The sequence below is a fragment of the Lathyrus oleraceus genome, chromosome 3 (genome assembly GCF_024323335.1).
Source record: "Lathyrus oleraceus cultivar Zhongwan6 chromosome 3, CAAS_Psat_ZW6_1.0, whole genome shotgun sequence".
NCBI classification, from domain to species: domain Eukaryota; kingdom Viridiplantae; phylum Streptophyta; class Magnoliopsida; order Fabales; family Fabaceae; genus Lathyrus; species Lathyrus oleraceus.
Window position 1 is genome coordinate 510012997 of NC_066581.1, and position 26941 is coordinate 510039937.

General features: G+C 37.2%; 1 protein-coding gene and 1 pseudogene across 1 annotated transcript; one reads left to right on the forward strand and one right to left on the reverse strand.

The window, feature by feature from the left end:
* The first annotated feature begins 16969 nt into the window (after nt 1–16969).
* LOC127128484 (uncharacterized protein At2g33490-like) lies at nt 16970–21213 on the forward strand (annotated as a pseudogene).
* A 1164-nt stretch (nt 21214–22377) lies between these two features.
* On the reverse strand, nt 22378–23798 carry LOC127129897 (leucine-rich repeat protein 1). The gene is made up of 7 exons (XM_051059004.1): nt 23635–23798; nt 23431–23563; nt 23263–23334; nt 23012–23155; nt 22843–22914; nt 22693–22764; nt 22378–22601 (listed from the first exon to the last, which is right to left on the reverse strand). The coding sequence occupies exons 1-7, from the start codon at nt 23705–23707 to the stop codon at nt 22520–22522; spliced, it is 648 nt and encodes a 215-aa protein (XP_050914961.1). The 5' UTR covers nt 23708–23798; the 3' UTR covers nt 22378–22519.
* Between the last annotated feature and the right edge of the window lie 3143 nt (nt 23799–26941).

The following is a 26941-nucleotide window of genomic DNA, read 5'->3' on the forward strand; positions in this document are numbered from 1 at the left end:
TCAAATACAGTTCATGGGAACATTCATTCTGACAACACTTCGATATCCTCCTAACGATGGCATCTCTAAGCCCATCCCAGACATTTATTGCAAGTACAACATATACAGGTTATCAGATACAGCCTAACGTACGGTTCATTCTGATTCAGCCCAACATATGACTTCTTCAGCAACTCCAATGCGGTCTAACGTACGACCCATTTGGACCTTCAAATCCTCAGATGCTGCCTAGCGTACGGTACATTCAGGGGTGTAGTCTAGCGTACGACTACTTTCTTTTTCAGATGCAGCCTAACGGACGACTCATTCTACGACTCGGATACGATCTAACGTACGATCCATTCTGAACTTCAACAACCCCAACGCGGTCTAACGTACGACCCGTTTGGATCTTACAACCCTCAGATGCTACCTAACGTACGGTACATTTCTGAAGTGTAGTCTGGCGTACGACTACCGCTTTCATCATCAGAGGCGGCCTAACAGACGACTCATTCTGCGACGGTCTAACGTACGACCCGTTCGGATGTCCATCCCCTCAGATGCTACCTAACATACGGTACATTTCTGAAGTGTAGTCTAACGTACGACTACCCCTTTCATCATCAGATCCTACCTAACATACGGTACATTTCTGAAGTGTAGTCTAACGTACGACTACCCCTTTCGTCGTCAGATTCAGCCTAACGTACGGCTCATTCTGCAACTCAGATACGATCTAGCGTATGGTCCATTCTGATCCTTTATCCCCAACAGCATATGACACACTCCGACTCCCCAGCGAAGTCGGCAGCCTAATGGATGACTCATTATACGGTCTAACGTACGACCCAGTGTGGCACCCATGTCTTCAAATTGGCCTAATATACGGCGCGATCTGAAGCTTTCGTCATCAAACCTCCCGGATGGCATCTTTAAGCCCATCTCCATCAAGACCAACTGTCGATTCTCAAGTGCAAATTTTTGGGGCATTCTAGTGTTCAATAATCTTCCACCTCCAGACCACGAATGGCATACACGCTGTAACACCCTTCTAAATACCCCAAAATATTTAATTAAAATAATAACATATCAATCAGAGTAATTATGCCCCGAAGGGTGTCACAAAATCATTTCACAACAATTATCAAAATATCCTGTCATGCTCATTTATTAAATCAAAATAAGACTCTTTTGCATAATTCGCAGCGGGTACAAAACATCGACATTCAATTCATGTACTACATTACATGTAAAGTTGAATCAACAACTAAATTAAAACATAGTCAAACATTCCCTCCCGATGTTACATCTACCAGAGCATGACCCACTAAGGACGACACTAGACTCCATAGCACTAGCTTCTACTCAACTCACTGCTCGTTACCTGAAAAATAGATGTAAGGGTGAGTTTCTCAATCAATATAATAAGCATTATACAACATTATGTAATGTTAAGTAAATACGCATTTGTTCACCCTAACCAGACTACACACTCAGCAACGGCAGTACCAACTCAACATCATACCCAACAATAACATATATCATATGTATAATCTCAAACCATACTCAATCATCAACAACACAACACATAATAACCATATAATACTGGAATACATCCATTCATATTATATGCCATACATTCATTATGCAATGAGACTCAACATATGCGGTACCGACTATTCTTGAACATACAGTTCAAGCTCACCGATCAACTCCAGATACGGCTACTAAGCTCACTAGTCCCACTCATTTGAGATCTAATGACTCACTCACTAATTCCTCACCATGGGAATTAGCTACAGCCCCAAAGGCTAGACTATGCACACTAATTATCTAGTATGCAAACATCAACAACAATTCCATAACAATTCACTCACTAATTCCTCACCATGGGAATTAGCTACAGCTCCACAGGCTATGCCATGCATGCTAATCATCTAGCAAATGCAGCATCAACAACAATCCACAATGGACCTGTGCTCACACTCGAAGCCATACAACAGTCCATTCACAATTACATGCATCATATATACATTCACAACAACATGCATATCATCATACATCATCAATATTTTATCACATAAGCATATCAGATCATGCCAAACAACAACCACAGTATTAGTACACTCTACTAATACCTATACTACTCAAAGCCACGGGAACTGATCCCTAATATGTAATACATCAGCTGAATTGCAACACCCAGCCTAAACAACCAAAAACTGCACAACAACAGCACAGAAAATTCACAATTCTGCCCATACGCGTATTGCCTATGCCCATACGCGTATTGCCCACGCCTGACCAAATCCATACGCGTATTGGCCATTCCCATACGCGTATGCTACGCGTATCACTTCCCCATACGCGTACCACCAGAGACCATTTCACGTTCAAAATTTCATCTTCCTCATCCATACGCGTATTGCCTAGTGCCATACGCGTACCAGCCATCTCATACGCGTATTGCCTAGTGCCATACGCGTATGACCAGAAACCAGAACTCTCAGATCTGCAATGGCTTTCTCTGCTACGAGATCTACTCAAACCAACCTTCCACAGTCCAATTTCTACACAGAAATCATTCATATTTTCAACACAATTCGTATCTTATTCGATTACACAAAATTTGACACTTTTACATCTAATTCCTACGGATTCTTTCTCAATTATACTCCAATTTCGTTCATCCAAAGAGTTCACAATTCATCATGCATCAATCTAGTCAGAGGTAAAACAATGGTTATCACTACCCAGTACATATTATCACATAATGCCCTTTAACCGATGATAACCCCCCTTACCTGAGTTAATCCAGAAATCTCTGATCTCCAAGCTTTTCCTCTTCTCTTGCTCTGCCTTTTTGCCCTTTTTCCACTTTCAACCGCTTCTCTGTGTTCTCCTTTTCACGTGCAACCCTTTTTACCAAAAATGGGACTTTTTATTATTCCAACTTATTTTATTCCAAATAAATAATTATCCCAATAATTATTATTCCAAAATAATAATAATAATAATTCAATTATCTAATTAAATTAATAAACATATTATTAACTTAATTTAAATAATTATTATATTATTATCGGGGTGTTACAACTCTCCCCCACTAAAAGAGTTTTCGTCCTCGAAAACATACCTCAAGCGAACAACTCCGGATAAGACTCCTTCATCTGACTCTCAAGTTCCCAAGTCACATTGCCACCTGCTGGTCCTCCCCAAGCTACCTTCACCAAGGCGATCTCTTTACCCCGCAATTGCTTCAACTCTCGATCCTCGATTCTCATAGGTGATGTTTCAACAGTCAGGTTATCTCTCACCTGTACATCATCTACTTGGACTACATGTGACGGATCATGAATGTACCTCCTCAACTAAGACACATGAAAAACCTCATGCAAATTCGCAAGCGACGGCGGTAAAGCGATACGATAGGCTACCTCTCCTATCCTCTCCAAAATCTGATAAGGACCAATAAAACGAGGTGTCAACTTCTTCGACTTCAAAGCTCGACCAACACCAGTTATCGGAGTAACACGAAGAAACACATGGTCTCCCCCTTGGAACTCAAGTGACTTCCTCCTCTTATCATGATAACTCTTCTGACGACTCTGAGCAATTCTCATCTTCTCCTGAATCATCTTAATCTTTTCTGTAGTCTGTTGAACAATCTCCGGTCCAACCACAGCACTCTCACCGGACTCATACCAACATAACGGTGTCCGACATCTCCTACCATACAAAGCCTCAAACGGTGCCATACCAATACTCGAATGAAAACTATTGTTGTAGGTAAATTCAATCAAAGGTAAATAACAATCCCAAGCACCTCCCTTTTCCAAAACACAAGCTCTCAAAAGATCCTCTAATGACTGAATCGTCCTCTCAGTCTGACCATCAGTCTGCGGATGATATGCAGAACTCAATCTCAGCTTAGTTCCCAAAGCTCTCTGCAAACCTTCCCAAAATTTCGATGTAAATCTAGGATCTCTGTCCGACACAATACTCGACGGAATACCATGCAAACTTACGATCTTCTCAATATACAACTCGGCTAATCTCTCTAACGGATAATCCATTCTGATCGGAATGAAATGAGCCGACTTCGTCAATCTATCAACAATCACCCAAATAGCTTCAAAATTCTTACTTGTCCTCGGCAACCCAGAAACAAAATCCATACTGATACTATCCCACTTCCACTCTGGAATAGCCAACGGTTGCATTAGCCCAGACGGCTTCTGATGCTCAATCTTTGACTTCTGACAAGTCAAACAGGAATAAACAAAACTCGCAATTTCTCTTTTCATTCCCGGCCACCAAAATAACTTTTTCAAATCATGATACATCTTCGTAGCTCCAGGATGAATACTCAGGCCACTACGATGTCCTTCCTCAAGAATACTCTTCTTAAGTTCGGTAACATCCGGAATACACACCCGATTACCAAATTTCAAAATGCCATTCTCATCAACTCTGAATTCACCACCTTGACCTTGATTCACTAGAGTCAACTTATCCACCAAAAGCACATCGGATTTCTGACCCTCTCTAATCTCATCCAAAATACCACTCGTCAATTTCAACATTCCCAATTTAACACTATTGTGAGTACTCTCACACACCAAACTCAAGTCTCTAAACTGCTCAATTAAATCCAATTCCTTAACCATTAACATAGACATATGCAATGATTTTCGACTCAATGCATCAACCACTACGTTTGCTTTACCCGGATGGTAATTCAACCCAAAGTCATAATCCTTCAGAAACTCTAACCATCTCCTTTGTCTCATATTCAGCTCTTTCTGATCAAACAAATACTTTAAACTCTTATGGTCACTGAAAACCTCAAATCTTGACCCATACAAGTAATGCCTCCATAACTTCAGGACAAATACCACGGCTGCCAACTCTAAATCGTGCGTCGGATAGTTCTTCTCATGAACTCTCAGTTGTCTCGAAGCATAAGCTATAACCTGCTTATTCTGCATCAACACACCACCTAAACCCAACAATGAAGCATCACAATAAACCTCGAATAGTTCCGACGAACTCGGTAATATCAGGATAGGAGCAGTAGTCAACCTTTTCTTTAACTCTTGGAAACCTTCTTCACATTTCGAGTCCCAAACAAACGCTTGCCCCTTTCTAGTCAACATCGTCAACGGTAACGCCAACTTGGAAAATCCCTCAATGAATTTTCTATAATAACCTGCAAGTCCAAGAAAACTCCTTATCTTAGAAACTGACTTCGGAGCTTCCCACTTAGACACCGCTTCTATCTTAGAAGGATCAACAGCAACACCACCTCTTGAAATCACATGACCAAGAAAACTAACTTCTTCCAACCAAAATTCACACTTAGACAGTTTAGCAAATAACTTCTTTTCTCGGAGAACTTCTAAAACCACTCTCAAATGCTCAGCATGCTCTTCTTCAGATTTCGAATACACCAAAATGTCATCAATAAACACTACCACAAACTTGTCTAGGTACGGATGGAAAATCCTATTCATATACTCCATAAATACTCCAGGCGCATTAGTCACACCAAAAGGCATCACAGAATACTCATAATGTCCATACCTTGTTCTGAAAGCAGTCTTCTGAATATCCTCAGTTTTTACACGTATCTGATGATACCCAGACCTCAAATCTATCTTGCTGAACACACTCGCACCAACCAATTGATCCATCAAATCATCAATCCTCGGCAAAGGATACCGATTCTTGATCGTCACTTTATTCAGTTGCCTGTAGTCCACACACAACCTCATAGTACCTTCTTTCTTCTTAACCAATAACACTGGTGCACCCCACGGTGACACACTCGGACGAATAAATTTCTTATCCAACAAATCTTCCAACTGACTCTTCAATTCAGCTAACTCAACAGCAGACATACGATATGGAGCCATCGATATCGGTCTAGTACCAGGTACCAAATCAATCGAGAACTCAACTTCACGCTCTGGCGGCAATTCATTCACCTCTTCCGGAAACACATCAGGAAAATCACACACCACAGCTAGGTCACCAATTACCAGTTTATCTTTAGCTTCCATAGTCGCTAACAGCATAAACAACTCTGCCCCATCAGCTACTTCCTCATTCACCTGCCTTGCTGATAGAAACAAACTCTTTCCTTCTTCAATCTCAGGAAAAATCACAGTCTTATCAAAACAATTGATACAGACTCGGTTAAACACCAACCAGTTCATTCCCAAGATAACATCAATCTGCACTAGTGGAAGGCACACAAGGTCTATCCCAAAATCTCTACCAAAAATACTCAAAGGACAATTTAAACAAACTGACGTAGTAGTCACTGAACCCTTCGCAGGAGTATCAATCACCATACTACCACGCATCTCAGATATCTCTAACTTAAGTTTCACAGCACAATCCAAAGATATAAAAGAATGAGTAGCACCGGTGTCAATAATAGCTACAAGAGGAAAGCCATTAATATAACACGTACCTCGGATCAAACGATCATCTGCAGAAGTCTCAGAACCCGATAAAGCAAAGACCTTGCCTCCTGACTGATTCTCTTTCTTCGGCTTAGGACACTGTGGACTGATATGACCTAACTCTCCACAGTTGAAACAAGTCACAGTCTTCAACCGACACTCTGCAGCCAAATGACCACCTTTTCCACACTTGAAACACTTCATCTTAGCACTGGTACACTCATGAACACGATGTCCAGCTCGACCACATCTGTAACACTTAACAGGAGCACTAGAGTCTCCTCCACTAGGCCTCTTCATCCCACTCTGCCTCTGGAAACCTTTGCCAGCTGCATACGGTTTCCCACGATCAATCTGATTCTTACCTTTCCTATCAACCCTTTGCTGATAGCTCTCTGCTCTAGCCTTGGAATCCTGTTCGAAAATCCTGCAACAGTCAACCAAATCAGAAAACACCCTGATCCGCTGATACCCAATCGCCTGCTTGATCTCGGGACGCAACCCGTTCTCAAACTTCACGCATTTGGAAAATTCCCCAGTAGCCTCACTATAGGGAGTATAATATTTTGACAGTTCTGTGAACTTAGCAGCATACTCAGTAACAGACCTGTTACCCTGCTTCAATTCCAAGAATTCTATTTCTTTCTTCCCTCTGACATCCTCTGGAAAGTACTTCCTCAGAAATCTCTCTCTGAACACTGCCCAAGTAATCTCAGCATTCCCAGCAGTTTCCAACTCAGTGCGGGTAGCAACCCACCAATCATCAGCTTCCTCTGACAGCATATGCGTACCGAACCTGACCTTCTGGTTATCGGCACACTCAGTTACTCGGAAGATTCTCTCGATCTCCTTTAACCACTTCTGAGCGCCATCTGGATCGTATGCTCCCTTAAACATTGGAGGATTGTTCTTCTGGAACTCACTCAGTTGACGAGCAGCTCCCATTCCCACAACATTCGGATTCCCTCCAAGTACTCCAGCTAGCATACCCAGAGCCTCAGCAATCGCAGCATCATCTCTACCTCTTCCAGCCATCTCTATTCTGAAAACCCAACAAGTTAAAATAATAAGTACTGATAGGGTTACACAACACCTATCCCGTACAGGGGAAACATAATAATTACAACTCGACTCGATCGACGATGCTCTGATACCACTAATGTAACACCCTTCTAAATACCCCAAAATATTTAATTAAAATAATAACATATCAATCAGAGTAATTATGCCCCGAAGGGTGTCACAAAATCATTTCACAACAATTATCAAAATATCCTGTCATGCTCATTTATTAAATCAAAATAAGACTCTTTTGCATAATTCGCAGCGGGTACAAAACATCGACATTCAATTCATGTACTACATTACATGTAAAGTTGAATCAACAACTAAATTAAAACATAGTCAAACATTCCCTCCCGATGTTACATCTACCAGAGCATGACCCACTAAGGACGATACTAGACTCCATAGCACTAGCTTCTACTCAACTCACTGCTCGTTACCTGAAAAATAGATGTAAGGGTGAGTTTCTCAATCAATATAATAAGCATTATACAACATTATGTAATGTTAAGTAAATACGCATTTGTTCACCCTAACCAGACTACACACTCAGCAACGGCAGTACCAACTCAACATCATACCCAACAATAACATATATCATATGTATAATCTCAAACCATACTCAATCATCAACAACACAACACATAATAACCATATAATACTGGAATACATCCATTCATATTATATGCCATACATTCATTATGCAATGAGACTCAACATATGCGGTACCGACTATTCTTGAACATACAGTTCAAGCTCACCGATCAACTCCAGATACGGCTACTAAGCTCACTAGTCCCACTCATTTGAGATCTAATGACTCACTCACTAATTCCTCACCATGGGAATTAGCTACAGCCCCAAAGGCTAGACTATGCACACTAATTATCTAGTATGCAAACATCAACAACAATTCCATAACAATTCACTCACTAATTCCTCACCATGGGAATTAGCTACAGCTCCACAGGCTATGCCATGCATGCTAATCATCTAGCAAATGCAGCATCAACAACAATCCACAATGGACCTGTGCTCACACTCGAAGCCATACAACAGTCCATTCACAATTACATGCATCATATATACATTCACAACAACATGCATATCATCATACATCATCAATATTTTATCACATAAGCATATCAGATCATGCCAAACAACAACCACAGTATTAGTACACTCTACTAATACCTATACTACTCAAAGCCACGGGAACTGATCCCTAATATGTAATACATCAGCTGAATTGCAACACCCAGCCTAAACAACCAAAAACTGCACAACAACAGCACAGAAAATTCACAATTCTGCCCATACGCGTATTGCCTATGCCCATACGCGTATTGCCCACGCCTGACCAAATCCATACGCGTATTGGCCATTCCCATACGCGTATGCTACGCGTATCACTTCCCCATACGCGTACCACCAGAGACCATTTCACGTTCAAAATTTCATCTTCCTCATCCATACGCGTATTGCCTAGTGCCATACGCGTACCAGCCATCTCATACGCGTATTGCCTAGTGCCATACGCGTATGACCAGAAACCAGAACTCTCAGATCTGCAATGGCTTTCTCTGCTACGAGATCTACTCAAACCAACCTTCCACAGTCCAATTTCTACACAGAAATCATTCATATTTTCAACACAATTCGTATCTTATTCGATTACACAAAATTTGACACTTTTACATCTAATTCCTACGGATTCTTTCTCAATTATACTCCAATTTCGTTCATCCAAAGAGTTCACAATTCATCATGCATCAATCTAGTCAGAGGTAAAACAATGGTTATCACTACCCAGTACATATTATCACATAATGCCCTTTAACCGATGATAACCCCCCTTACCTGAGTTAATCCAGAAATCTCTGATCTCCAAGCTTTTCCTCTTCTCTTGCTCTGCCTTTTTGCCCTTTTTCCACTTTCAACCGCTTCTCTGTGTTCTCCTTTTCACGTGCAACCCTTTTTACCAAAAATGGGACTTTTTATTATTCCAACTTATTTTATTCCAAATAAATAATTATCCCAATAATTATTATTCCAAAATAATAATAATAATAATTCAATTATCTAATTAAATTAATAAACATATTATTAACTTAATTTAAATAATTATTATATTATTATCGGGGTGTTACACACGCCATCCTAACTCTCTCGGTTCAAGAATATTGAACAGGGGCAGCTGTCATACCCCAAAAATTACCCATCATTTTTCCTAAAAAAAAAAAAAAAAAAAAAAAAAACGAAAAAGAAAAAGAAAAAACGAAAAAAAAAAACGAAAAAAAAAGAAAAAAAAAAAGAAAAAAAAAAGAGAAAATTTTTTTTAATTAATTAATTAATTAATTAAATAATTAAAATAAATAAATAAATAAAATATAACAAATTATTTTGGACTTGGGTCTCCCTCATTCCAAGCCCATTACCCACGAAATTAGTCTATAAATACTGAAGTTTCAGTAGGGGGAGGGAGACTTGGAGTTTACACTGGGAGATTCACTGGAGAAAGAAGGAAGAGAAGCAAAACACTCTGAGGTTTCCTTGGAACAAAACCTTGAGGAAAAAGAAAGAAAGAGAACAGAGAAGGACGGATAGAAACTTTGGCATAGGAACCCTGCCTACCCGGAGAATTCAGAGTAAAGAAACCCTGAAGGCAGCCCATCTGCACCGAAGCCATCGCCGTCCAATTCCCGCTGCCTAACTTATTCCGATACTACAAGTGGTCAATCCCTTCAACCTTGAATTGGCAAACAGGTTTTGCGTATCTCTATTGTTTATACTTTCAATTGGCCATATCTACATATATAATGCATCATGATTAAATGTTGATATATAATTTGCTTTCGTATGGGAATTTAAATATGCCTGAATACCCTGAATGTTTGACCATGTTATTCCTGTGATAAAATGCCATAAAATTCAAAGTTCCTAACATGGGGCTGTTTTCAAATTCAAAATCCGTGGCCTTCGCTAGGCGAGGCAGAGGCGAACGAGACAGTAGCTGACTTTTCTATTCTGTTTTTTTTTTATGTTTTATCATAGCCATGCATTATTCATCTTATCCTATTTATTGTTGTGATATTTCTCCGGTGTAATCTTCGATTGCACCCTGATTCGGTGTTCTGACATGTTTCTTTTTTTGAGTTTCGTAAAGGTTCACATATCCCAGGAAAAGGTTATTGGCTAGGTATTCCACTTTATTTGTGGGATACCCTTGTGGAGTTTCACCCTAAATTAATTTTTAATGTATTAATTTCTAATGTATTAATTTTTTAATATATTATTTTTAATAATTTTAATGTGGAGTTTCATCCTAATTATATAATTAATTGTAAAACTTTGCCTTTGAATAAGTGATCTTGGACCTCTCTTTGTTGCCTTACGATTACGATATTACGGTCATGTCCTGCGAACGTGGGGATACCCTTAGCAAAGACCCTTCGGTTAAATCATCATAAAATAAATTATAGTCCCTCGGATGTTGCCTTCGAATATACAACTTTGTCCCTCGATGACCCTCCGATGTTGCCTACGGTTAAAAGATGATAGTCCCTTCGAATGCTAAGGTATCCTCGTAACTGTTGCCTTCAATGACCAATCGATGACCCTACGATGACCCTTTTACATCCAAAGGATAAAACTACTTATTTCTCAATAATAAGGACAGTTTTACCCTCATAAGGATAGGAAATACTCATAAAGACTTTGGGTCGGTATAACTCTTAATTGCTGGCTCACAACCTAAAACATTTTTTCACACCTCACACCTTTCAAAATACCTTCAGAAAATCACCACTTGGTATACATTCATACTAGAATCATTACCGAGTTATATTTTTCTAAACAATTTTCAAAACTAAACGAGATAATCACTTTGTATACATTCATACAAGAATCATTACAAAGTTAAATTTTCTTTTCAAAACAATTTTTCTAAACAATTCACAAACACTTTTTTTTTAGACAAAAATAATATAAGTGATCGAGCAATTAAGAGCCCATGGATAACCATGGATACAAAGGGTGCTAACACCTTCCCTTTGTATAATGTACCTCCCGAACCCAAAATCTAAATTAAGGTTTTTCCTGTTCTTTTCCACCTTTTCTTATTGGATAAAAGAAAAGTCGGTGGCGACTCTTGCTAACCGCGACATTGCGATTAAAACCACAAAAAAGTCCAGTTCACCGTATGACACTCAGTTTCTTCTATTTTCTCCTAATTGTTACGTACTGTCAAATGGGTTCTCTCCAAACCTAATTTTTCCAACTTTTAGAATATATAGTAACCTCCTTACATTTGTCTAATTATTATTATTGCCCAAATTAATTCTACCTCATCTCCTTTTACCACCAACTTTCCTCAATTCACAAAATTGACCATATTCTTATTTTTACCAATTTCTCTGTTTATTTCTAATAATAATTAAAATTCTAACTATTCTAATATATATTCACCTAACTAAATAAATACTCTTATTATTTAATCACTAAAAAAACTCTAAATAATTCCACTAATTTATACACCACATAATTATTTTAATTGACCAAATCCATCAATACATCAAAACACATATTACACACATGATTCACAAATAATTTAATAAAAATGAATGATTGAAAATGGGGTGTTACAACTCTGCCCCACTTACAGAATTTCCGCCCTCGAAAATCATCTGAGGAAAATAGAGTCAGATACGACTCCCTCATCTACTCCTCCCAAGTCATGCTTCCACCAGCTGGTCCACCCCAAACTACCTTCACTAAGGCAATATCTTTACCATACAACTACTTCACTTCCCGATCCTCTATCCGCACAGGTGATACCTCAACAGGCATGTTATCTCTCACTTGTACATCATCCATCCGGATCACATGAGACAGATTCAAAATGTATCTCCTCAACTGAGAGACATCAAACACATCATGAAGATTAACAAGCAGCGATGACAAAGTAATCTGATATGCCACCTCTCATATCCTCTATAAAATATGGTGTGGACCAACAAAACGCAATGTGAGCTTTCGAGACTTCAAAGCTCGACCAACACCAGTTACCAACGTAACTCTCAAAAACACATGATCTCCCTCTTGGAACTCAAGTGCTTTCCTCCTATTGTCATGGTAACTTTTTTGACGACTCTACGACGCTTTCATATTTTCTTGGATCATCTTAATCTTTTCAATCGTCTAGTGAACAATCTCATATCCAAGCACACCACTCTCTCCTGACTCATACCAAAACAAAGGAGTTCTACACCTCCTACCATACAACGCCTCATACAATGTCATTTTGATACTAAAATGGAAACTGATATTGTAGGTAAACTCAATCAACGACAAGTAGCTATCCCAAGCACCTCATTGTTCTAGCACACAAGTCCTCAATAAATCCTCCAAAGACTAGATAATCCTCTATGTTTGACCTTCTGTCTACGGATGAAAAGTAGAACTCAACTTCAGCTTAGTTCCAAACACAACTTACAAGCTCTTCCAGAATCTTGATGTAAATCTTGGGTCTCTATCTGACATAATACTCAAATGACTACCATGCAACTTCACAATCTCCTCAATACACAACTCAGCTAGCTTCTAGAAAGGATAATTGATCCTCATCGATATAAAGTTAGCCGATTTGGTCTATCTATTAATAATCACCCAAATTTAATCACATCCCTTCGAAGTATTCGAAAAACCTATTACAAAATTCATAGAAATACTATCTCATTTCCATTCAGGAGTATTCAACGGTTGCATCATATCCAACGAATTCTGATGTTCAATCTTTGACTTCTGGCAAGTTAAACAAGCATATACGAATTCAACAATCTCTTTTTTCATCCTTGGCCACCAAAACATCTTCCTCAAGTGTTGATACATTTTGATCGCACCTGGATGGATACTTAGCTTACTACGGTGTCCTTCCTCAAGAACACTCATCTTAAGTTCAATCTCATCTGGAACACAAATTACGTCTCTGAATCTCATCACACTATTCTCGTCAATCTAGAAGTGACAATCTTCATCGCGATTGATCAACACTAACTAGTCAATCAATCCTAAGTCGATCTTCTGTCCTTCTCTGATCTCGTCAAGAATACTACTGGTCAGCTTCAACATACCCAACTTCATACTGTTAGGAGTTTCTTCACATAGTAAACTCATATTTCTGATTGCTCAATCAATTCCAACTTCGAAACCATAAGCATTGACATGTGCAAGGACCCCATACTCAATGCATCAGCTACAACATTAGTCTTACCAGGATGGTAACTTAAACCAAAATCAATATCCTTAATAAGTTCAAGCCATCTCATCTGCCTCATATCCAACTCTTCTGACCAAATAAGTATTTCAAACTCTTGTGATCACTGAACACTTCGAATTTGAAGCCAAACGGGTAATGCCTCCAAATCTTTAATACGAATACCACTGCTTCCAACTCAAGATCATGCATAGGGTAATTCCTTTCCCGAACTCTCAACTGTCTCGAAGCATAAGCCATAACATGAAGATTCTGCATCAACACACCTCCCAGACCCATCTTTGAAGCATCACAATATACCATAAAGGACTCACTTGGATTCGGAAAAATAAAAACTGGAATAAACGTCAACTTCTTCTTGAGTTCTTGGAAACTCTCTTAACAATGCACATCCCAAATATAGGCTTGACCTTTTCGAGTCAACTGATCTAACGAAAATGCTAACTTTGAAAAACCTTCAATGAACTTCCTATAGTAACCAGCCAATCCAAGAAAACTTCTAATCTCAATGATAAACTTTAAAGCCTCCCAACGTAACACATCTATCCTTGATGGATTCACAACTACACCACAATTAGAATCACATGACCAAGGAAACTCACTTCTCTTAACCAAAACCCACACTTGGAAAACTTTACACACAACTGTTTATCTTTCAATATCTGCAATACAATTCTCAGATGTTCCATACATACCCTCATACTACCGCCCTTATTCTTCACTAACAACACTGGCGCATCCCATGGTGAAACACTCGGACGAACAAAATTCTTCTCAAGCCGACCTTCTAGTTGCTTATTCAATTCACCCAACTTTGAAGCAGACTTTCTATAAGGAGTCATCAACACTGGACTAGTATCAGGTACTAAGTCAATAGTAAACTCCACTTCACGCTCGGGCGAAAAATCACTGATATCTTCATGAAACACTTCCAAAAATTCACACACCGCAGGAAGATCACGAACTACTCCCTTTTCTCTAGCTTCCAACAAAGATAACATCACAAATACTTGTGCCTTATCCTTCACGGACTCTCTCACTTTCTTAGCTGATACAAATGTCAACTCTTCACCTCCATCAAACTCAAATTCACGCTCTAGAGGAAAGTCGCATATATCTCCAGGAAAACATCAAGAATCACACACCACTGGCATAACATTAGCCATCACATTGATTTTCACTCTCTGAGAAGTAACATCAATAACAAATAATCATTTTCCCTAAAGACGTCCCAACTTGGCCGGCAGACAGGAATCTCAAATCCCTTGCATCTTTAGTGTCAGGAACAACACAACTTCAACATCACCCGAGCTCTTAGAATCAGTGACACACTGCACCAACTTATCAAAACCATTGGTAAACATTTGGTTTAACTCCAACCATTTCATTCCAAGAATAATGTCAACTTATTGCAACAAAATACAATCTGTACACATCCTTAAGGAACACGTTAAGATAATGAACACACTACTGGCTCATCTCTAGCCAAAACATCGCCTTCTTCCTCACAAGGAAGCAACCAACGAGAACACTTGACCGTCTTCCTTCAAGGATCAAACCATTTTCTAACCAAAACCATCCTCTAATCCAACCTCTCTTCGGGTTCATGAAAAACACAACATTCTTAAAACAGTTGAACTAGCCAACATTTCACTCTCGCATACAGCAACATGATGTCCAAGCTCTCTATAGTTAGAATATCCCGTAGAAGCAAATGCTTCTCCCTCACTTGTTTCATTCCCAACCTGCAAATGAAAAACGAAAAAAACATCGACAATGTTCTCACACACATGTCACATACTAGGAAACAAACATAATTAAACAACTTGTCAGGAAGGACCGACCTGCTTTGATACCACTATGTAACACCCTAAATTCCCCCCCACATAAATTTAAAACATTTATTAGAGTAAAACAATTCAACATGCAATTTAGGATGCTACACTACAACATACAATCAACCAGCTCAATCGAAAAGACATGTAACACTTGACAACTATAAAAATAATAGTAATAACTACTTGTCTGAATGTTAACTTTTATTAAATATCAGCAGAACAACTATAACAAACAGTTTACTAACATATCCAACATCAACATAACATGTCATTATAAGAAATGTTAAAACATAACGAAAGACAGAACGTTCCAAATTCCCCGGTTTTACACATAAGAGCAGACACCGATACTAAAATAAAACGGAAGACTTCATCTTCCACTCGGATATGAGCTTCTACTGCGGATTATCTGCATATTATCCACGTGGAGGCAACATTCAAACAGAAGGGGTGAAATATCATAATTATATAAAGGAAAACATGATAATAAGTAAGCATCAGATTATCACATGCATATCACCCATTCCACAACACAATTCCACATAACAACTATCCACACATAATAACAACCTCACAACTATCCATACGGAACAACAACACAACAACTATCCAAACAGGATAACAACATAACAACCATCTAACATAATAGCAACATAACAACCATCCGACATAACAACAACATAATCAACCATCCAACATAATAACAACATAATCAACCATCCAACACAGTAACAAATGCAACCAATGTACAATGCAATGAGACTCAACAACCCGACTCAATGCATGTGGTACCAATACCTAAACACTCAGGTTCACCGCTTCGAGCCTCACCTCCTAGGATCAAAGCCACCAATTCGTTACCATCACCTCCGATAACGATCCACTGATTCCATCACCTCCGATGTTTGTTATGGTAATATTGTAAATAATACTACAATAACAAATGATATTATAAACATGATTGTTTATAAGTGATGGAATAGTGAGAAACCCAAAGCATATATGACAAAGTTAATGATGATCTAATTCCCGTCATTGTTTCCTTTTGTCTTTCTTGAGGGCTGGATCCTAACGATCGATTGCCTTATACCTTTTGCGTTTTAAAATTAATACATATATTCTTTTTGATTAAAAAAACATAAATAAAACATCAATTTTATATATAATTAAAACATTAATGACGAATATAATAAGGAGCAAATATACAATAGGTCATAGGAAGAAGGGTATATAAGGATCATTTATATTATCTTAAACCAAAGCCTATGAAAAACATATAATAATAATAATAGACATATAAAATGAAAAAATAAATATAAAAAATTGTAGGAAATAAAAAAGAAATGAGAAAGGAAGAAGTCAAGGAAGAAAGAAGATGAATAGGGAAATGAGTAAAATAATGTGATACAGGTTTTGTGTGTGTGTGAGAGAGAGCTCTGTTGGCATAAGCACAAGAACCGCTTCAACAAACAAAACAATGCTCTGATTTGACCTGCCCATATTCTTGACTCTCTTTTTTATTTTTCAATTTCATTCATTCATTCATTCATTCATTCATTCTTCAATCGATCTATCGATGAAGAGTTCTCTGAAAAAGTTACGAGGTCTCGCACTTCACCATCACAAACATGACTCCAACCACACCAAAACCATTCTCCCTCTCGGACAACGCGACGAACTCGCTCAAGCCACAAGAGTACTACACATTCTCTCTCTTTTTCACTTCTTCTACACTTTTTAGGGTTTCTGTATTTCACCAATTTCAATTTCCAGGAGATGCAAGACATGCGAGACTGCTACGATACCTTACTTTCCGCCGCCGCAGCCACCGCCAGCAGCGCTTACGGTATCTGCCACTCCCATAACTACTACCTGTTTCAATTCTATATTATGCATGCTAACTGCGATTTTATGCAGAATTCGCTGAATCCTTGCGAGATATGGGTTCTTGTTTGCTCGAGAAAACCGCCTTGAATGATCACGAAGAAGAAACTGGTATCTATTACTTTATCCGTTTTCACTAACTTTATTTCTCTATTTTCCATTTTTTTACACGCTGCTATTGTTTTCTATTTCTGCAGGAAAGGTTCTCCTTATGCTTGGGAAAACCCAGTTTAAACTTCAGAAATTAATTGATAACTATGTACTTCCCAATTCACTCTCTTTTTCTATTTTTTTTAATTCTTTTTTTTTTGTTTTTCATTACCTTTCTTTTCCATTTCAGCGTTCACATATAATACAGACAATCACCGTTCCCTCTGAGTCGCTTTTGAATGAACTTCGAATCGTTGAGGTCTGTTTTCTAATTTTACTTTCTGTTTTTATCTGTGAATTCATTGTCCCTCCGCATTTGAATTCCTTACTCGGTGTAGTTTGCTTTTAACCTTTTAGACAATATTAAGTTTCTGTAAATTTAGTGTTGTCAAATAGCTGCGTTAAAGCATAACTGATTACTATTGTTTCGCGATATACACTATTTAGTGCAACATATTGTCAAATAAAGATTGTAGCGGTACTATAGCAGTGTAGCCTAGCGGGACTCAAGCAAACTGTTGTTTCCCCTCCCATGATCCGAGATTGACAACGTTGGGTAAATTAGACTATTGCCGAGACATCCTAATTATAGGAAACCTTAAGCTGGTGGGCTCAAAGTATGGCTTCAATTTGATAATGGATGAAGTGATGAATGATCAGTAAAGGATTTAATGAAAAAATTGCAACATCTTCTAACTAAGACATTTTTTGCAAGTTCTTTTAACTTTTTCGTCTACATTTCCCAAAAATGGGATATGTGCTGAAAGAAAGCAATACTGGGTCACTTCCTAGTTTTTCTTCATACACACTTTAACACGTTGATAAGCTCATACGTCACTCTTATGTATATGAAGACATGAGAACATTTTAATTGACACAAATGGAGGTTTTCAAACATAGGAGGCTTCTAGCATCTTCAAGACTTCTTTATGTTTTTATAAATGTATAACTACAAGGCTTTTGTTATTGCTATAACCTAATAATATAATTAGCTTAATTCTGCAATTTAGGCAGTGGGGGTAAATGTGGTTATTCAATTTACTATTTCTTGCTTTGTTATTCTATGTGGAAGATCATTGTAATTTTGATCAGTTTTTTCTTTTTTTATCTTAATACTGGAGCAGGAGATGAAGCGACAATGTGATGAAAAAAGGTTTGATACGTTCTGTTGGATCTAATTTTTTCTTTAAATGTGATAAATGTCTTATTATTTTGTAATATGACATGCAGAGATGTTTATGAGTATATGGTAACAAAATACAGAGAAAGAGGTAGGTCTAAAGGTGGCAAAGGAGAAACTTTTACATTGCAGCAGTTGCAATCTGCTCGCGATGAATATGATGAGGAGGCCACATTGTTTGTTTTCCGATTGAAATCCCTGAAGCAAGGACAATCACGTAGTCTTCTAACACAGGCAGCACGCCACAATGCTGCTCAGGTTCGTTCGTCTTATCCCCTATTTCCTTAGTACTTATTTATAATTTTTTATGCTGATGATTCCCATGCATTCTGTTACACCCCAAAACAGACATGTTTCTTCAAGAAAGCAGCCAAGTCTCTTGAGACAGTAGAACCACATGTGAAGTCTGTTACCGAACAGCAACACATTGACTACAACTTCAGTGGTCTGGAAGAGGAGGACGGGGATGAAGGTGATGATGAAGAAGACGACAACAATGGTTATGATGAGAATGATGATGGGGAACTGAGTTTTGACTATGGACATAATGAACAGGAACAAGATGTTTCTACATCACAAAATTCTATGGAGGTACCTTAAATAAACATGAATTTGTAATTTTTTTCTCCTCCTTCTGTGTTTCTTAAACATAACTATAAATGGGTGTCAAATGAAGATTTACTTTGTGGGCAAGGGTTTGTATTCCTATTTCCTACAGCATACTAAGGAAAACAGAAGTATATTTAAAACTAAATACGAAATGAATGCTTTCCTGGGGTAAATATAGTGTTAAGGCCTTTATGGTGGCATAGTCTACTAGCTTAAGAGTTATCAGTAGTGCAGAGTAGTTTTGTAGTGTTATGCACAGAAACTTTACATCCTTGTTTGTTTAAATTTGGCTAATTTCTACATGTGCATTAGTAATATAGTTGAAATAATAACTTGTCCGGTCAATCTATAATGCTATGGAAGTTATCATAGAATGAACTTCTAATTCATAAAATTTTATATCAGAACCATATAGATGATTTTAATTTTGTAAAACACTCAATTTAACTTAAATTGCTCTTATTCTGATTTTTATGCGGCTTGACTATGTTGGCTTCTTTGCAGCTGGACCAGGTGGAACTTACACTTCCCAGAGGTTCATCAGCCGAAGCTGCTAAGGTAAATAGTTACATTTCAATTATCTTAAGTATTACACTTGAAGTGCTAGTTCAGTGGTAAGAGCTTAACCTTATACCCTCAAGGTACTAAGTTTGAATCCTCTGGAGATATTTGAAAAATGGCCACTAGTGCCATTGTAATTAATCCAGAAAAAAATACTTATAAGAGTATGTATATATAGTAAGTCTATGTTGTTCTAATTGCAGGAAAACTTGGATAAGCTTCAAAGGAAATTGTTTTCATTTAAGGTTAGGGCAGGGAGCCAATCTGCTCCCCTTTTTCCCGATAATAAACCGGATCCCAGTGAAAAATTGAGACAGATGCGTCCATCTTTATCACGAAAATTCAGTTCATATGTGCTACCCACTCCAGTTGATGCAAAGAGTCCAATTTCATCAGGTTTAAATAACCCAAAGCCTTCTAAAAAGCAGACAAATTTAAATGAACCTACAAAGAATTTGTGGTATTCATCCCCATTGGAACAAAAGAAACCTAAAAAAGATATCGGAGAAGAACACTCTGGTCCTACTACCAGAACTGCACAATCTGTACTCAGGGAAACCAACAGCAATACTGCTTTCTCAAGACTGCCGCTTCCTTTGGTAGATAGTCCTGTATCTTTAAATCATGATAATGTTTCTGCCTACTCTAAAAAGATTAAAAGACATGCCTTTTCTGGCCCATTGACAAGTAATCCTTGGCTTACCAGACCTGTCTCAATGGAAAGTGTTCAGTTGTTCTCTGGACCTCTTTTGCCTACTCGAATCCCGCAGCCTCCATCATCATCCCCCAGAGTATCTCCTACTGCTTCTCCTACTATTACGTCTTCCCCTAAAATAAGTGAGCTTCACGAACTTCCAAGGCCTCCAACCAATTTCCTGCCCAACTCAAGGCTTTTAGGTTTGGTGGGACATTCAGGTCCATTGGTGCCTAGAGGTCAAAGGGTTTCAGCTACAAATAGTCTGTTCGTTACAAGTGTTGCATCGCCGCTGCCAACGCCACCTCAGGCCATGGCTCGTAGTTTCTCCATACCTTCTAGTAGTGCTCGAGTTGCAGAATTACATGGATCAAGGGGACGAGAATCCTCTCGTACATCATCTCTATCTGAGGATATTGCTTCTCCTCCGCTCACACCATAGCATTAGCTAATAGTCTGCCGTCATTAGATGGCTGAGGCTGTTGCTTTGGATGTTTGGACTAGAGGTAATATTTAAAGCAGTTTTTTCTTTTTCTAAAACTTATGTACTTTCATTTTGTTTTGCTGGATTTATTTAAGCATTTGTCAATTATGAAATTTGACAAAGAAAGATTTTAGGTTTCTTATTATTGTAGGTTGTTAAAAGCCTTATTGTTCTTTGTCCCTACTACCAATTCTTTAAGAAATTAACATCAAAGATTTATCTTCACTTTTTTTTCTTCCAGGTATGTACATGTTCTATACCATGCAATGAATCCAGGCCGTTTCCAAACCGTGGAATCAAGCTTAGGATCAGTTTTGCTTAGTTTCAATTATGTAAATATTCCGTTTACTCAGTATTCTTTTAACTGTTGTTATCATTGTTAATTCAACCCTATGATGAATTTTGGTCTTGTTTTTATTCAAATAATAAATGCCCATAAATTCCATTGTTGAAATATACATTTAAGCAATTGACAGTAACCAATCAATTATGCTTCACATTTGCAAGTGATTCAGTTGTATTTAAATTTTGTGGGTCCTTCTGGTAGAGAGAGATCTTGATTTTTCGAAAATATGGAGGATTTAATTACAGTAGTTTTAGGTGTATAAAGATTCACATTTCAAGCTTGAATAAGATGGCTCAAATCTCTTTCAACTTAAAATCAAAGACCATGAACTCAAATCTAATCTCATTATTGCCGCTGTCCCTTTTTTTATTTGCAAAATGGAGGATCCTTAACAATCCTTGAATGAGTATTGTTTGTTTGTAAATCAATTTTAGATGTTATGTTGTTAATTAGTAAATTACAAGTTCCTGTATGAGAAAAGTTGAGGTACCCATCTTTCTGAGTTTTCGAGCTATGAATTTACTTAAATTTCCCAATTATTAACAAACAAATTTGATTTCATGCTAAAGATGTCTGCACAAACTAATGTACGACTGTTATCTTAATCAAATTATGTCATTTTGTATTGCAAAATCACTCTATTATTTTACCTTTTTAAATTCTTTATATCCTCTCTTGTTATTATATGATAAATTATTTATATTTCAAGACATATTTGTGGATATCATAAAATATAGTAAAAAACCAAGCACTTGTGAAAAGAAATGTAGTGGGTAAAGTATGATGAGACGAGTTTTCTCTTAGCAGCCAGTAAGTTAAAAGTTAAATGAGACAATGTGAGAAAAGTAGAAGTGGATAAGGAAAAAACAAAATAGCCAAATATGTTATTTCCATTATACATCAAGTATATATCAATATTACAAATTGACACTCGAAACCATCTGGTAACCAAAAGATTTGGCTCAGGATTGTCATTCTTTCATTTGCATCTTCCTCCAATATCATCATATCTCACAAATCCCATTAACTCTGGACCTGTAACTCTTGGGTTGTTCCTGAAACTGAAGGAATATAAACAATCAAATCACATAATCATTTTAACAAACATTATTGTTATTACTTACACACACACACACACACAATTAATGTTACCTTTGTTGAGAGAACTTGGAGAAGGAGCCATATGTGGGAAAGGTACCACAGAGATCATTGTTTGACAGGTCTCTGCACACAGAAAATAACCTATTAACCAAATGAAACTAAAAGAGCTAGATGTAATAAAAACAACAGAATCACACTCACAGGATCTTGAGGTTTTTCAGCTTAGTGAGTTCCCTTGGTATTCTTCCTGTCAGCTTATTGTTGTTGAGTCTCCTGCAAGCATATATAACATCATATTCAAATAATGTATATTGTTCATTCAATGACTATAATTGTTTTGATGAATGAATTTAAATAATAAATAACTTACAAGAATTTGATATTAGAGAGGTTGGAGAGGGTGCGAGGAATGGAAGCAGTGAGATTGTTATGGTAAAGACCCAAGCTAATCAAGTTCTTCAAATTTCCAAGTTCCTTTGGTATTGGACCCACCAATTCATTCCTATACAATTCTCTGCAATCAATAATAGTATTCATTAGTCCGGTTAAACCAGCTCAGTCGGTAGCTGTGCAGGGACATCAGAGAGATGTGAGAGTTTGAACTTGTGACATCCCACTTACAGAAACTGAAGGTGACGGAGGTTTCCTAGCTCAGGAACCAAATGGCCAGAGAGTTTTGCATGTCCAAGGTCTCTGTAATGCATGAGAAGAAAAACCAAATTAATTAATTACCAGTTTTTGAGGTGAGAAATAGTTGAAGAAAAAAAAAGAGGAAATAGAAAAAATTACAGTCTAGTAACCCTGTTATGAGTATCACATGTAACATGAAACCATGTACAAGGATCGACAAGAGTGGGGTCCCAACTCTGTAGAATGTTGTTTGGATCTCTTACACTTGTTCTGAATGCATACAGAGCATCACCTGTTTGTTTTCATCAGAAATCATGCATAGATTGTATTTATCAGTCAAAACAAAAATGTGCTGGTTATTACCTTCAGAGTTTGCATTCGCTGATAACAGAATAGTAAAAATGGTAACAAGATGAAAAAGTGTGTTCGTCTCCATCAGAGAAAGTGACTAGAGCTTTTTTTCTTTCCAATTCTGTATAGGGAAATTTATAGTGCAAGTAAATCAAGTTTCTTCCACTTTTTGTTTCTCTCACTAATGATTCATAACAAGTCTAAAATAATTTAAATCTATATTAAGTTGGTTTGGCGGGAACATGTAAAAGTAAAGCCAGAAAGTGAACAGATCGATTGTTTGTTTGTAGCATAGTTTGCCAAAATCCATTAGAAATGCATGATAAAAATAAAGAAAACTCGTCTTTTAATGCATGTTAATGGGTCCAATTCTAATACTGGTTTTGACTTATTTGAATTTCATGAGACATGTTGTTTTGTTGTGAGTTAAGTCACTCAACCTTTTCCTTCTTATGTTTTCTTTTTCGATAGTGGAAAGGACACCAACATCACAAAAGATTACCTTTGTAATTCTCTTCATTAAAAAAGAAGTGATGTTGGACACTTCATACTTTGACCACACACCACATTGTCTTTAACTCATTCTTTTTATTTTTTTTTCCGAATAGATATTCAATACTTTTCATTCTTAATCATAATATCATATCGATAGAGAATTAATTTACACTGGATGACGTCTCTTGGTTGCTTCATTTGTCCATCAGAAGTGTATTCTAGACCCCTTGAAATGTCATTGAAGAAGTTGTTGTTGGTCTTGCTATTGATTATTTAGGAGTGTCATATACTGAGGCAACACCACATGTTCGTATCTGCAGGGATGCTTATTATAAGTTGGTGTAGATGCATGACTAGATGAGACTGTGCGACTAGAACGTATATGATGATGCTGGTGGATTCCACAATTTTTTTCGACAAGACTTTTTTATGTTTGTTGGTCAAGTCTCAACGAATTATTGACTAACCATCTTCATTATATCCATGCAATGATGCAATGACTATAAATCCACAATTGTCATCTGATGCAACATTAACTATATCTTCAATATATGACCTAATATGATTAGAAAATTGAATAGTGAACTGGTGCAACATTAACCGCTTATTTAATTTTGTCTGTTTCTTCGAAGTCTGTAATGGTTGAGATTGTCTCTTTGAAGATTGAGATGCTTAATCAACATACTCATGATATGAAGGATCCCTATAAATATCATATTCAACTGCTTTCTTCCATTTTTTCTTACTCCTCCTTTGGTTTTAATTTCTCAAGTGGTGGACATATTAAAGTCGTTGTGGGGTAAACAAGTTCACAAACCCTAATTTTTAATGCTCTTTTCCCCCAAATATATAATGACCTAAACCTTTTCCATAATTCATCCATTGTACTACTCACAACCACATCTTATCCATCATCTACATTTACCTCCAACTCAACTTAGATACTTAGTTTCCTCCAATGAACATGAACATTGTCTACTAGTATCGGTATACCACCAAGTGTGTATCTTCCTAACTCACTAGCACAAGGTAATCCATAAGATGTTCTAAGAGTACAACCACATATTTTTCTATTCGTTCCCACATAATCAATCCTCAATAACTCTTCAGCAATGCGTGTCAAAGCAGTTCGAGATACTGATCCACGCAGATTACCATAAAATGGACTTATGTGCGCGTGCTCAACTTCATAATTAAAAAAAAAAGAAACTCTATTATTCGCCAATTGTAATTTCAAGTTGTTATTCACAGTCTCTCAACATTTGACCATGTCACATATATTGTTCCCCAACATTTGTTTCAACATTTTTTTTTAACTTTCAATGAGTAAACTCCACCCTAAAATAAAAATTAAACCAACACATAAAAAAATACATAGTAAAGATACTAATGAACATATACCTATTAGTCGTGGTCTTACTCAAATGTAGACCTTGATTAATCGATTCTCCAATAAATCTATGCATATGAGGAGTAAACTATATGTCTTTCACATAATCAATAAATTCATTATAATTAACACACACCTACTCCAGTTGTTACAACCGTTGATCATAATCAACCTCATCACTAGCCCACACAACTTCCATCCATAATGTGTCTATCACCTTTTACACGTCATTCATCAGATATTGCTTGTATTTTGAACCAACATTTTTGTTAATGTGAAATTGACATAGCAAATTAACCATCCTTGAAAACACATCTTCAATTGCTTTCATCAAAGCAAGATCTCTATCACTTAAAATCACTTAAATCTTTCTTCACAAATAATTGTTTCAGCTTATCCAACATTCAACAAAAATTCTCGGTCTGCTCAGATTCCATATAAACAAATGCAACACAAAATATCAACTCGGTTGATGTCATGCCAACAATTTCAAACTGAGAGTGTCTATATTTGGTTTTCTTGTAAGTGTTGTCCATAATTAACACAATAGGAAAAATATTTAACAACTTAACTGAATCTGGATGGACCCAAAAAATATCTCTCACAACTTCCGAGCCATCTCTTTTTCTACTCCAGTAAACATAGCATGCACCTCTATAAGCTTAAACAAATGTTGTATCTCACTTCTAGGACCTCTTATCTCTTTTTGTAACTTACTCTTATGCTTATATATTTGCGTGAGTCGAGTGACATTCTCTGAATCTTACTCTTATGTGTATATGTGGAACATATCTCTTTGTCAAATCAACAACATGTTGCTTCTCATCTGTTATTAGCCTACCAATAAAAGAACGACCTTCTAATCTAACAGGTAAACCATGGTTATGAAGTCCATATTTTATATCAACCTTCCATTTAGACCCATGTTTCGTCGGAGTCAACCTGATTTTGAATGGACATCCACTTTTCTTAGTCTCACTTTGTGTTCTACTATCTGTATCCTTGTATTTCCACCTTTATCACAACCAAATATTACTTTGTTGCTTCTCCCTCTCTTGTCTGTTTCGATATCTGAATGAGTGATGATAACAATTACTTTATTTCTAATTCCAATTTCTTTATTCCACCTTATCACTTATTCTCGTGTATTGAATCTTTGTGTGGTTGAGAATGCATCAGAGGTATCTACACATATTTGGTTTTCATCGCATATTTATAGAGGAATTTCCATACGTACAACATAAAAAAGGTTAATTTTTTAATAAAAAAACTAATTACCGGATAATTTTCCATGATGTTTTCCGGTACACAAAAAAATGAACACCGTTTATCTTGAGACAAAGTGTTCCAATACACAACAAAATGCAAATCGAAAAGCATTTGTCAAGTGTTCCGGTACATTGCAAATTTAAACAAAAAACGGAACTCTGTTTC

Bases quoted from the DNA above. Each gene is read 5' to 3' on its own strand.
- LOC127129897 (XM_051059004.1), bottom strand. From the start codon at position 23,707: ATGGAGACGAACACACTTTTTCATCTTGTTACCATTTTTACTATTCTG. The intron at 23,564-23,634 runs GTAATAACCAGC...GAAAACAAACAG, and splicing joins AGCGAATGCAAACTCTGAAG to GTGATGCTCTGTATGCATTC. The intron at 22,915-23,011 runs GTAAGTTATTTA...ATATGCTTGCAG, and splicing joins CTCTCTAATATCAAATTCTT to GAGACTCAACAACAATAAGC.